The sequence below is a fragment of the Simochromis diagramma genome, unplaced genomic scaffold (assembly GCF_900408965.1).
Source record: "Simochromis diagramma unplaced genomic scaffold, fSimDia1.1 OVJJ01000320.1, whole genome shotgun sequence".
In the NCBI taxonomy this organism is placed as follows: domain Eukaryota; kingdom Metazoa; phylum Chordata; class Actinopteri; order Cichliformes; family Cichlidae; genus Simochromis; species Simochromis diagramma.
Window position 1 is genome coordinate 13,008,233 of NW_024386773.1, and position 14,702 is coordinate 13,022,934.

The 14,702-nt window shown below is 37.2% G+C and overlaps 1 protein-coding gene across 3 annotated transcripts; it reads right to left on the reverse strand.

Annotated features, from left to right (window-relative positions):
- Window positions 1–796: 796 nt before the first annotated feature.
- Window positions 797–6,959, reverse strand: LOC120720013 (CMRF35-like molecule 8). Of its 3 annotated transcripts, none has more exons than XM_040009611.1 (7): window positions 6,851–6,959; window positions 5,373–5,705; window positions 4,648–4,956; window positions 3,653–3,760; window positions 3,422–3,508; window positions 2,753–2,802; window positions 797–1,180 (listed from the first exon to the last, which is right to left on the reverse strand). In XM_040009611.1, exons 1-7 carry the CDS (start codon window positions 6,885–6,887, stop codon window positions 890–892), a joined length of 1,215 nt encoding a protein of 404 aa, XP_039865545.1. In that variant the 5' UTR covers window positions 6,888–6,959; the 3' UTR covers window positions 797–889. The 3 variants fall into 3 exon arrangements, with proteins under 3 accessions (XP_039865545.1, XP_039865534.1, XP_039865551.1); XM_040009600.1 differs by having other exon boundaries at window positions 3,647–3,760; XM_040009617.1 differs by having other exon boundaries at window positions 1,063–1,354; window positions 3,647–3,760.
- Window positions 6,960–14,702: the final 7,743 nt, after the last annotated feature.

Below are 14,702 nucleotides of genomic sequence, written 5' to 3' on the forward strand. Positions count from 1 at the left end.
TTCTGACAGAAATCTGCAGCTATCCTTTGAAGCACCGCTCCTCTAAAACAGGAATAAGGATCATTATTAGGTTATTTACATTATTATGTAAATAACAAAATAACTTAAAGTAAAAATTGGGAAACCTAAAGTCCGAAGTCTTTATATTAAGGCCATCAGTCAAACAATACTGTTTGCTCTGGGTCTAAACAGAGCGCGTTGTATGTGACGTCTTCTTTTGCGCATGCGGCCGCTTTGAGCGTTCACACTAGAGCACGTTTGCTGTCGCATTTTATTTGTAGTGTGAACGAGCAGACAAAAAAATCGAATTTGATCAAAAAATCTGAATTGAGCATTAAGACCTGCAGTGTGAACGTAGCCTAATATCTTTAAGTAGATTTGCTGGTTTGGATCAACAGTGGGGGGCAGATGCCTGCTCTGTCCTTGCCTGTCCAGGTAACTGTGGGTGGCAAACAACACCATGTCTTCCCTTTTCTGGCCTATAATAGGCTTGCATTTTTTAATATAGTGCTGTGAAAAAGTATTCTGCCATCTTTCAGATTTTTTTTCTATTCTTTTAATGTTTTTTTTGCATATTTTTCACATCTTACATTTTTCAGATCATCATTTTAAACAATGGCTTTTTTATTAAGAATATTTCCTTCATACATATAAACAAATAGAGAAGAGAAGGATTACAAAAGTGAAATAAAGGAAAAAAATATAAACGTAAATAACATAGGATCTGGCAAAATAATCACATTCATTCCCACCCAGATCACTGCCCTAGATCTGTACAGCTGAAAAGTTCTTATAGATTTTGGATGCATCAAGAAAAGGTTTGAAATTTCCCAGATCATCAAATTTTAATAGCTAGAAAGCAAGCAGTAAATAGAGGAGCAGTCAGGACTTAACCCTTCTCAGTGCCGCAGTGGCATTGCAACAACAGGGAGTAGAAATTGTCAATTGAAACTCTGGATGGATGATTTGCTGTAGACTTCGTATCATGCTGGCCTGGTTTCCACTGACTAAAATCTGTATCAGAGTCAGCCTCACCAGAGATGTTTTTAACGTTGACTTTGGATTCATGCATGAAGAAAGATGGGTTTGTGGGGAAGTTGGTAGTGGCATAAACTGTTTTCATTGCAGGTCTTGTGACGGACTTCTGGGAAGACTCGTGTATTGCCTCATAGATATTATCCTAAAAAATGACAAACACAAAAAAGGTTTATATCCAATCTTAATAGTAAGCATTACATGTACTAAAGACCTTAAAAAATGGAATTGCTCTCTATCACTAAAACCTGCTAATTACTGCCCAGGTGCAAATCCAGCTCAGGGGCTTGTAGGAGCACTGCAGTTGAAACCGGCATCACTGTAAACATAACCAGCAGCAGCCAGAGACAACAACATGTATGTAAACTTGATTTTATATTTGAGTTTCTTGCAAACAGGTTTTCACTAAAGTGCACACACTGTCCTGTTAAATGCCGTATGTGTAAACCTGATTTAGACTGGTTATGAAATTTTACTGAAAAACAGTTTTTACACGGGAAAACAATATATGTAATAATAATGTAATATATATATATATATATATATATATATATATATATATATATATATATGTGTGTATATATATATATATATATATATATATATATGTATATATTAGGGGTGCAACAATACTCGTATCGATATATCGATACAGTGCTTTCGGTTCGGTACGCATATGTATCGAACAATACAAAATTATTTATTTATTTTATCAACTTTTATTCTGACGATGCTGTCTGTGTTGAGCGCTCAGTGGATCTGCGTTCGACTACTCCGCCTAGGCTGCACTGTCGAGTGCAGATCCACTGAGCGCAGCACAAGCTAGAGACAGAAGCTAAGCTCGTTGCAACATGGCAACTGCCTCAACGCTACCCGAAATTGAACCTCCCCCACCCTCATTCAGATCTGGCCTTTGGAACTATCTTGGTTTTCATGTGAAGTATGACCCTGATGGTAAGCGTGTCATGGACAAAAGTAAAACAGTATGTTGGATGTGCCACGCAATGCTCAATTACATGGGTGGGAACTACTGCATTAGCGCCGTTTGCTCGTTAGCGTGTTGATGCCGTCCAGCCCCACGCACGGTGCGATCCGCGGTAACTTGTTAACGGAGATTTGCCGCGTTATGGCGTTAACGTCATTTCAACGAGATTAAAGCTGACAGCACTAGTGGGAACACAACGAATATGACTGCACATTTACACCGACATCATTCTAGTGCAAAGACAAGTGGAAGCAGAAAAAAACAACAAGCACGCATGCTACAAACTAAACTTTGTTTAATACGCTGCTGAGAATATAGCCCAGAAGAAGTGTATAGTATAGATTTTATTTTGGAAAGAGACATTTCTCTGTAATAAACTCTCTTTTCCAAAGATGAGTGATTTCTCGATCAGATAGATTTTTTTTTTATCATTATTATTTTGTTGTTTTAGCAACATTAAATTTAAAAACTGTACTAAAATATATTATATTAAAATATATATTTCTAATTTTAATAAATGACAAATTAAAAAGGCATGAACCTTTTTTGTATCGAAAAAATATCGAACCGTGACACCAAAGTATCGAACCGAACCGAACCGTGAATTTTGTGTATCGTTGCACCCCTAAGAGATATATATATATATATATATATATATATATATATATATATATATATATATATATATATATATATGCGCGCGCGCACACACACACAGACATGTATACATACTTCTTTGTTCTGTGCCTCTCCATTCTTTCTGTGTTTTGACCATGAAAAACCTGACAGAGAAAAATAAGAAGGTGAAAAACATTTTTCTTTAACTAACAAAAAACTGTCCAAACTGACAGACTTGTTTTCACTTCATTACTTAAATCACGCTGCTGTTATTGTGTATATGCTGCTGTTATTGTGTATATATTTATTTATATTTCTTCATACATTCTTATATAGTTCCATATTGTGTATTTTGTTGTACAGTTATTTTATTTTCAACTTTAATTTACATATTTTTATCTTATTCTCCCAGTTAAATTTACCCTTCATTCTAATTTGTGTTGTACAGTTATTTCATTTTTAACCTTAATTTATATTTTATTCCTTCCTAGTTAAATTTACCCTTTTTAATTTTTCATATTTATTTCCTATCTTATTCATAGCCTTTTCCTTTTTTGTTTTCTTTAGGTCACGAGCAGTTGTCCAAGCATTTCACTACATATCGTACTGTGTATGACTGTGTACGTGACAAATAAAATTTGAATTTTGAATTTGAATTATTTTAATTTAATTGACTAATATATGAACCGCTGAATGTGTCTGACTACTGAAAAGTAAATATATTTTAGATACTTTATACATGACTATGTTAGAATGGGCATTTTAAATTTATATTTTACCTACATTTGTAGGTGAAAACCGCAATAACCACAAGTAGCAGGAGAGCAACGAGGACAGCCGCAGTGATGACCACAGTTAAAGGAGAACCAGCTGTAAGACAAAAATCAGAAAGAAACCCCACAATGGAGCTGTAAACACAGACATGTCTGCTAGAACTGTGAGTTTAATAGAATTCACATAAATATGCTGACAGACTCTTTTAATCTATCAATAAGAGCACTTTCTCACAGGGACCAGTCACAGGAGGTGTCTGGGTTGTAGAACTGGTGGCTGGAGATGAAGGATTCAGTGATGTAGTGGAGGATGTAGTGGAGGATGTAGTGGAGGATGTAGTGGAGGGGTCTGGGTACACAAAAGTATGAAAGTTGTGCATTGAAACAATAGTAAATTAACAAGCTGCCATTATTACAGATAAATTAACAATATTTAGTGAATATAAAAAAAGTTCATTATTTGGAAACATCGCTGCCAAGTTTAGTTTCTTTTTTCATGAGACATAATATATAAAATACAATGAAATGATTGTACCAGTTTTTTACTGCCTGTATTTATTTTAAATGTATTAGATGACCATAATAGGGATATCATCTCTGAGTTACTCTCATTACTTATAGATCAAACATTAGAAAAAAGTAGAGGATTTTGAAGCAAGAATTTTTGTCTCACATGGATTATTTGTTCACATTTGGCCATTTATAATGAGCTTTCAATAGCAAAGAATAGTCCGAAAACAAAGGTTGTGTGTCTGAAATGTCCTGTTTCACTCTTTGTTTAAAGATTCTAAATAACATTTAATTTTTATTCTTCTATCAAATATGCTATATGTTCCTCTTTCTTCAACATTTGTACACAAAACTGTTAGATTGTCAAGAACATCAACAAAAGAGAACCAATGCACTCATTGCACACACTGTGTGTGTGTGTGTGTGTGTGTGTGCGTGCGTGTGTGTGTGTGTAAAAAGAGATGTGCTATCAACAAGAGAGGGCAAAGAAATGAAACAAATAAATGTTAAAAATGTAAATAACAGACTAAATCATTCCCTGCAAATAATTAGAAACTAGTCAAACCCTTTGACCAGATTATGCAAAAAAAACAAAACAAAAAAAACCCTCTATCTCGTACTGTAGGAGTTTCTACTATGACTGATGTGCATTTTAATACCTGAGCAAGACATGAAAACATGTGGAGCACATAAATAGAAACACACATACTAGATTATTTTTCTCACCTTCAACCTTCAGTTTTATTTGTCTGACTGAAACTCTGTAGCTTCCATCCTTTGATTCCACTCCACACCAGTAGACACCAGCGTCCTGTGAGGAAACATCCCTGATGGACACGTTGAAGCCACTGTTGGTGTTTGTGAGTCTGAATTTCCCGTTTAACCTCTGACCTTTTGTTGACACAATATCCTTACAGGTGAAATTCTCCCCTCTGCAGAAAAACTGGACCCCGGACTTGAAATCATCATCTGGATAATCACACTTGATGTTAGCTGCTCTGGTCACAGTTTGAGTAAATGGCTGCTGGCACTTTTCTGTATAAAAATAAAGACAAACCCCCCAAACAAGGACAATAAAGTATTTGAATGTTCTTCATTATATCACAACATGTAACTTGTACTTTGTCGCACACTACTTTAACATTTTTAACTTCCTCGTGTGCTGACAAAGGTGTGAAACAGATGAAGACACGAGCAAACTGTGAAATTTCCTTTCAAAAGTCTGAGATGTAAAGTAACTTCTGAGATTAAAAAACAAACAAAGTAATGTAAACATGCGTTTAACCTGTAATCTGTAATAAATCTTTACATTTCCAAACTATGATTTATGTTGTGTGATAGAAACAAACTATATAATACCAAAATACAGGTGAGGAAATCTGTTTTTAGTTATTCATTTCTTGTGTTGTACTAATAACATCAACAACAACAATAACAATCACATTTCTTACCACAATCCAATTTCTTTATGACAGGAAATCTGTTTGAGCTTTGATCAAATTCACATCTGTACTTCCCAAAGTCTGCTTGTTTAAGATCTCTGATGCCCACCATGAGAGTTTTATGTTTTGTATCATGGTACAGAGAAAATCTGCCTTTATCTTCCCAAACATCCTTCAGAGAGCTTCGTAAGCTTGTTCCATTGGGAAAAACTACATTGACGTGGTCATATTTTTTTTTTGCTCCAGGATATTTGCAGATGAATTGAACCCATCCTTGTTTGCATGCCTCCACTTCATCTTTATCATCAACACCATCTTCATCATCACCATCGACAGCACAACCTGCAGATCAAAGACAAAAAGTTGTTTTGAATATTTTTATTATTTCTGATTTGAGAGAGATGATGTTGTTACACAGTCGTCACTATGAGTAAACTGCATGTTGAACTTTTTCAACAGGTTTGTGATTTATTGCTTTTTGAAAATTGGTCAAAACCTCTTCTCTCAAAACAATAGAAGCTGGGACGGTCTCTACACCAGAGGTGGGCGAACTCCAGGCCTTAAGGGCCGGTGTCCTGCAGGTTTTAGCTGTGTCCTTCATTCCAACATAGCTGATTTAAATGGCAAAAAAATACCTCCTTAACATGTCTTGAAGTTCTCCAGAGGTCTGGTGATGAACCAATCATTTGATTCAGGTGTGTTAAACCAAGGTAATATGTAAAAGCTACAGGACGGCAGCCCTTGAGGCCCGGAGTCCCCCACCCCCCCTGTACATATTAGAGACCAAACCTCTGCCCCTGATGGAAGAACCTGATTAAATCATTAGTCTGATCTTTTCGTATTTTCGGTCTATCAGGAAGGCTTTCATTTCATGTAGATGCTCAAGGTCGTTAAGAGTGGCACCACTACTCTCACAGCACAGTTCAACTTTTTTCCAATTTGCTCATTTTTCTGATTATAAGACTTCTAAACCTCCAAGTCAGAGAAATGTTTGAAAAATGAATCAACAAATGAAGAAGAAAACATTTAAATTAATGTCCAGCAGTTTTTGCAGATGACCTTGGTATAAAGGTGTTGGGACATTCACCTCTGGGAAGATTGGCAGCTCTCTTGGGTGTTTTCCACTCATGAATAATCACTCTAAATTTTGAATGATGGACTTCAAATTGTATGACTTGAAATAGTCTTACAAACCCTTCACAAATTGATGGGCAGCAGCAGTTGCTTCTCTAAGATCACTGCTGATGTCTTCTCTGAAATGACGTCATGCAATAAATCATGTGTCGTTGTTCATCTAAGGCTGTTTATACCTAATATTAAGACCTTTCATTATGTTGTGACATGTTAACCCTTAGGATTTACAGAATCTAAAATTTAAAGCTTACTTTGTTTTTATCATGACTGTAAATGGCAACAATTTCTGGTCATCATATACATGAAATTAGTTATAATAATGAATGTGTAATATTAGTAATCAGTAGTCTTACCTGTCATCAGCGTGAGGATGAGCAGCAGGAGCTTCATTATTTTGGTCGTCTCTTTGAGTCCAAACAGTGCGCTTGTTCAAGCGTCTCCGCGATGTCGTCTAGAACTTTATAGTGCCACTTTGTTTCCAGAAAAAAGAGGAAACTGCTAACGTCATGATTATCTAAAAAAGGATATGAAATATGTAGTTCTTCCTCAGTGTCTATATGGTTTTTACAGAATTACATAATCTAGTTTAAAGTTAGACTATAGAAAGAAAACAGGATGTGACTCATTTTAACTCACTGCCCATTGCACAAAAACACAAAACCACAGCTTGTTTCATCAGCTGTTATTTTTAAAAGTGTGGTACGAGTGGCAGCTGAGTGCAGTCTCACTTTGATTACGTGTGTCCACACACAAACTGAGCTAAAGAACCCGCTTTATGGATAATAACAACAACTGCATACAAACATAGCAAAGCATCGTTTCGACCTTCTGTTTTTGTGACAATACTTTTTAGAAAATGAAAAAGTTGACCTACTACTTGACCCAGTTTTCTAAACTCGTCATTAGTCATTGTTAAATCATGATTACTGTTATCGCAGCAGCACAACTCACAAAAGATGATCCACAAAACACTTTACACTATATCACAGGGCCAGGCTATGAAAGTAAGTGCTAAGTTTAGACCACGACTAGTAGTCCACATGGGCAGATAAAAAGGAAGAAGAAAGACATCAGTTGTGCTTTCTTCTTCCTGTGTAGTTAAGGTACAATTAGCTGACTTCAATTTGTAGCATGTGTGTGTGTGTCTGAGATGTGACAGTGGCAGGACCTCCTGCTGTTGGATCTCTATGGACGAGCGCTCTGTCAACAGCATCATCAAATACTTCCTGAGATTCATCTCTGCAAAGAAAACTCACCAGCCTGATCTACCCACTCCATAACTCAACCTCCACCATTTAAGTGGCTTTTTAACTTTTGCAGTAAATCCTTAAACTTGAATGATGCATTTACTTCCACCTGCTGCACCAGCCTGGGAACCAACAGAAAATTGTACTGACACAGAAATGGAGATAAATGAACAACGATTGAGTGAAGAGGGAGAAAGTTTGATCAGACTAGAAATGGACTGTAACAATATGTTACTAGCGTGTGTGAATGTTTGAAACTGGGCATTACTGGAGTTTAATGAGTGAATAGCATCTGTTGCACAAGACACCATTAAAGAAGCATCCTACAGGGATGAGTGGACCAAACAGTCCTCATACGAACTCCACAATCACCAGCAGATTGTGTAGATTGTGTTGAAACCTACAATTTAAACCCATCTGTCATAACTAATACTACGCATAATTTTTCCTGACAATCCTCAGCGGGTATCTTGGCTGTGTGGACTAGGAGGGACACCCCCTTATTTCATGCAGCACTAATGGCTTTTGGCCCATGTCATGGTTTTGGAGTCTGATAACATACATCATCTGCTCCAAGGGAAACATGGAACAATGGCTGAGTGTGTATTTATGGTTTACGAGTGTGTTTGCAACCTGTGTGACTGCCAGCCAATCTGGAAAGAAAACATAGATAAGATAAGAGATTTTATATGGTTTGGGGTCCTCAGAGCCAAGTGCTGTACTACACACACATGCAGAGCTGATTGGTTTATAAAGACTCTGGCTGTGATTTATTGGTTATTTATGATCTGCTGGTGAGAAGAACAATTACAAGGGCTTTTAGTAAAAGCTCAAGTCTGTTAGAGTGATGAACAACAGGCTATAAAGAGGCAAGCAAGTGCATGCATGATGATATGTTTGTTTTGTTTCTATTTTTTGTTCCTGTTACTATTTGGCAGTAAAGTTTCTGAGTTTATTATGTGCTAAAGCCAGTCCTGACATTAATAAATCAACATTCAAACACTTGTTTTATTAACCTTTAGGTGCTGTCAGCATGTCCTAAAATTTGCAAAGTGTAAATGTACATGAGTATTTTCAGGCCATGCACATCGGTCTTTGATAGTCCCTAAACTAATTCCTTTCTGTGGAATCATGGTAACGGCCTCCTTTTTGAGAATAATAAGTACCTGGAAAGTAGGTCTGTCATTAAGCTGGGTTCTTCTACACACTTGAAACATCACCAGACTGAATGGCTGTTATCAGTGGTTATCACTCTCATACAAATTACCAGTGGGCACTCCTGTTAACTCGTACGGGACTGACAACCTTCTTGCAGATTGTTATAATCCATATATCCATCCATATAATCAAAGCCTACTTTTTCCTAACCCTGTACTTTTTTTGTCAAAACCTAGTGCAGTACTTTTGGCCTAAATCTTTACAGCTTACAGTTAGGTGTGGCTCAGGTGACTTTAAACCTTTGCTGCTATAGGTCGACACTGCTGTGGGACTTTTCATGATGCACTGAGCACCTCTCCTCTATTCTCTTGCTATTCATTAACTTTTCTTTACTCTCTCCTGTAGTTTGTGTTTTGTCCTGTTTGTTGCAGCTGTTTCATACCATGAAAGCTAATGAAGTATTTCTCAGGTCTAAACCTAAAGCAACAGTCTCAATAAGGTCAACTGTGGTTGGAGACTGCAACAATAACATTATTAAGACTGAATGCAGCGAAGCAGGACTCTTGTTGCATTTAAAAGTTTTGTTGCTTCAAAGACAGGGATCAGGTCTGTGACCACTCACAGTCAGTCACCATCTTAACATGCAACAATGCTACGATGACAAATCGTCAGTATATTACGCTTTCGGCCACCCAACACGTCCCTATACTACGAGTTTGGAAAAATTAAAAAAAAAAATTTAAATAAATTATAACAACAGCTTATCAAGCTTGAACGTGCTGCTGTTGTTGTTTAGTGCAACATCTGCTGGTTTCCTGTTTCTGGCGCAAAGTGGTTGATAAACAAACAAGAGAGACGATCAGCTGATCATTGATCGGTTTCATGATTGAAGTAGCAACAGGAGAGAGGGGGAGGGGAGAGAATGAGGGGAGAAGAGGCAGCTGTGCAGCGTAAAGACAGAATAACTCCAGCTTTGTCTTTTTTTCATTCTAGCTGAACTACAGGATTAATCGCGTTCCTTTTCCTCTCAATACGGATGTATTTTAATTGGTCCAGCCCAGAGTTGATCATGACCAATTGGCTAATCCACCACCTTTCATTGTTTATACTGTTACAAAAACAAACAAACATAAAAATGAAAAATCACCATCAGCCCACCGGGCAAATGTCCGGTATGCCCAACAGCCAGTCCAGCTATGTGGTCAGCTGGTGGGTAACAGGCGTCTCTGAAAACGTTAGAGCTCTTATGCAAATATGTGATGTCTTGATGAATCAAGCAGATATTAGAAGTTTACACAGCACCATTCTCGCATGAAAATATCTTAAAAGTTTATTTTGTGACCCAGAAAGAGTAATATTTCAAACTCCGCCACTCTGTGTTCCTCCGCCACTGCCTCGTTTGAGTTTTGGACGAAATGCATTCTGGGATATTGCATTTCGTCATTTTGAGCTGATTGGAGAACAGAACTGGTGCGGAAACTCCTGTGGGGAGCTTTGTTTCCGGTGTCCTATTTGCGCCCTGTTTACGGTCCAAAACAAGTTAAGCAAATGAATGAATCAAGCGGCGATTTACATTTCTATAGATGTCGTGGGCATTTACCCAATATATCTGTAAATGATGTTCATCGATTTGTCGATATTTTTCCCCTGCACCTCAGAGCAAAAGAGAAAAGGGATTCAAATGTTATATTTCTCAGTATCTGTAAACAGCGGTCCCTCGTTTATCGCGGGTGTTATGTTCTAAAAATAACCAGGGATAGGTGAAATCAAGTAACCAATTTTATTTTTTGACGGTGCAAAATGTTTCGTGGACATCGTGGACATACAGTACTGCACTTCAGTCACACTGCTAGCGATCGATGCAGCGATTCTGTACTGTACAGGAGAGACAGCACGGAGGAGATCGTCTGCAGCGATCAGGACGCAGGACACAATGTGACGTAAAAAAAAAAAAGCATGCAAACTTGCACTAAAAAATCTGTGAAATAGCGAGGTGAAAGGTGAACCGCGTTATAGCGAGGGACCGCTGTAATTTTGAAGGTAAGTCACAACATACCCTTCGTACATACTAATGTATAGAAACCATTACCAGCAATCATTCATTTTTTGTGTGGCTTTTTTTTCACGGTTTGTTAACATGCTGTGTAGGTGTGTACTTGACTAGCTGATATCGACATAACGGGGAACATCTGGTTTGACTATTGTTCACCTGTAGTTTGAATGCTGAACATTTGCCTGTTTAAATCATAATAACTGTCACTACACAGAGATGTGCTTCTGAATGTGGACGATGTGTCTTCTGCTGCAGTGATGCAGTTCTGCTTGTGTTGAGTGATGTAAACAACTGATCGATCTAAACTCTTTAAACGTCAAAATTGATCATTAGATTTTTTATGACACAACAGCGGTGAGTGTTCCCACCTTCTCCTCTTTGTAACTTAACGCGATCTTTCCGTTTTCGAGTTTTGGACATGATCTTGGAGTATATCTTCGCAGTAGCGATTGACCGCAAAGTAAAGCTATACCGGAAATGTACAACCCCACATCCAGTCTCAAACCAGGAAGTTAGCATTTTATCGTGCACAGGGTCAATAGTGGCACAAAAATAACGCCATACTAATGGCGACTAAACCGTTGATGATAATACAGTGTTTAACTTTGATAAATCAAAGTTGCAAATACAAAGTTGCTGCAGAACTGCAATTTAACTGAAAATACCACTCACTATGTGCTCAGCTGTCTTCTTTTATATAGGAATATAACCAGAATACAACCAGAATATAAACAGCTGAGTCCCGTCACCTACTACAACGAGACACGCCACAGACAAAAAGCCTTGATTACTGCAGACTGATTCAGATTGATTGCAACATGTTCGGCAATTAACACATCTTGTTCACCCGAACTACTTGCAATTGATCACAAAGCAAAAAAATATTTTTTCTCAAAGAGGCTGACATCCTAGTTTTACTCTGTTGTGACTGAGCCATAAACAAGTACATTTGGTTCCTGAAGCTAATCAACCAGTGAAAAATGAAAACAGTTCATTTTGTAATTTTGAAGGTTGACAGAATTAACAACATCCAAAAAGTAACAACAAAATTAAGATCGGCAAATTAAGACGACTATTAAACGGATAAAAAGCATGAGAAAATAATAAAACCAGTTCATCAAACAGTTCAGGCTTTTCCACTATAGTACAGTTACTATACATCTTCAGGCTTTTTTCAACACTAATTGTGAAGGAAAATGTGCAGAAGAATGATTTATAACAGCATTAACCTTTAGGTTTCTTTATGATTGAAGAGCAAATGTCTATGTGCTAAGATTGTAGCATGAAGCACTGCGATGTGTTGAGAGTGTGTGGTGAAGTTTGATTGATGAGGGTTAATGTTACCCTGCAGTTTGGGGAGCTGTAGTGTGTTTACACAAGGATTTAAAAGCCTGTCAGGAACCACCGGCTGCAGGTTGACCTCCTACAAATTCCTCTCTATAACTGTCAAACATACATTTACCCTGCCCACATGTCTAAGCCCAGCCACTGACTGGCCACAGAGCCAGACACTCTGAAAACGAGGATGTGTTAAATTCTTTATAAATAATCCACCAACATCTTTCCAATTATAGAGATTTAATTAGTGAATTACCACCAGTCGCTTTATAACTCCTTTTTAAAACATTTTCCTGAATAATTAATTCGCTAAGTGACCTCGTTAATCTTCATAGCTGCTGTTATCACACATTAAATAACTTCTATGATACAGTTAGAATGAAGCAGATAATGCTGTATAAACATGATTATCCCAGTGGTGGGAAATCTTCCTCAGTTTATGCCAAGTTTTTAGACTCTAAAAGGTTTTTCTGAGGATGCAACTGCAGTAAATTCCACTTTTTAAAGGAAAGATATGCTTTTACTCCCTCACTGAAAGCATTCCTGTCAGAAACACTGACGGTAGGAGATATCATAATTTACATGCTACTGTACGTTAACAATGAGACTGCTTCATAAAATATCACATTGTTATCTCTTTAAAGCTAAACAGAAAACGCCCCAGGGCAGTTTTATTTTACATTTTGAATTTTCTGTACCACATAACTTTAAAAAAAACAGACCATTGAAATGATACCTGCTCATGGTCAGCGGTGTTCAGTTGGTAACAACAGAATGTTTTTTGAGAATCATATTGATGTTTGGTTAACTCTGGGCTGAAGTGGACCAAATTTGTAGGTTGGATCATTTTTTCATTGAAGATGAAACAGATTTTCGGTCTCCTGTTGATCTTCATATTGAAATTGTATCTTATCAATCTCTTTAAGCTTGATTTTAACTTTGGCACTTCCTTGAATGTAGACCTCAGTTTTCTCTGCAACTTCAAGGCCAAAACACTAGTTGTCAGTGGAGTTTCTCTCTTCAAGCTAATCAGTTCTCCTCCAATTGATTCAAAAACTGGCTCGATAAATGGTGCAACATGTAGTTGATTCAAGTGAGGTACACGTCAGCTTACGGCGCAAGTTACAGTTTGGGATTTTAAAAGTTGCGGTTAAAGCGTATCACAGCGGCAAATGTAAATCTGTTGCTAGTTCTTGGCTATTTTCTGTTATAGACTCAAACAGTCAAGTCGTCGTTCCTTGAAGTTAGCTTGACGTCCTTGTAGTTGGTGTATTATAATGTAAAGTACTTAATTAGTGAGCAGTTATTGTGTGATTCAGTGTATGAGTAAAATGTGTCAACCAGCTAAAACTGAATATTCACATAATCTGTTTGATTTTCTTGATTAAACGGTGCAAACATCAGATATGTCTGGATATGGATTAAATACATTGTGTATCATCATGCTAACTATCCTGCTAACCTTCTAATGATGAAATTTAAATCACTGGGACTCAAGCGGACTTGTGGATATGAAAAGCATAATCCCTATTTTAATGATTATATTTCTCCTACCCTTTATTTACAATAACTTAATTCAATCAATCATAAACTGAATTAACTGACGAAGAACAGTTCCCATAGGCAAATATAATTAGTGATATGTGAGAATGTTCTTCTGCTACATTTTCAAAGACGGCTCCTATTTCTCACCTCTTTGCTCTATGACAGAAAATCAAACTGTCATGGCGGCTGTGTGGCTGGCAGAGGTAGGACCTAAACGCAGGACTTGGAAGAAAGGGAGTAAACGAATATGTAGTTTTATTAAACTAAAGAACAAAATAACAAAAAAAAAACTAGGAAGACTCAAACCTTTAACACAAGAAGGAAAAAATATGGGAAGAATATAACAGAAAAAAGAGGATAATGCAGACAATTTATACACAAGGAGGATAATGAGGGAACAGGCCAAGGGTGGGATCACAGCTGACACTAATCCAGAGAAATTAGACATGGGAAGCAAAAGCAACAGAATACACAGGAGACCATCGAGTAAAACAAGAAGTAACACACACTTGAAAAAACAAACTAAGACACACAAGCTTGACACTGAGACCAAGGAGAAACAGACATGGAGACATGACCGGGGAGACTGAAGGAATAACAAAACACAGAGAAGAGACTAGGACAGACCAGAAATCCACAACTATAAATACAAACTCAGAGTCACTGGAAAATGACGTGTTCAGAAACTAGAAGATGATTAACTCATACTTTCAAAGAAGCAAACAACAAATGAAACAACTGAAACAGGTCAAAGACCCTGGACCATGACAGAAACAGTTCATAATGCTTACATGTAAACAAATATAAGACACAACAATACAGCAGCTTAAAGCATATACATTTTATTGCAGTGTCACACACAGA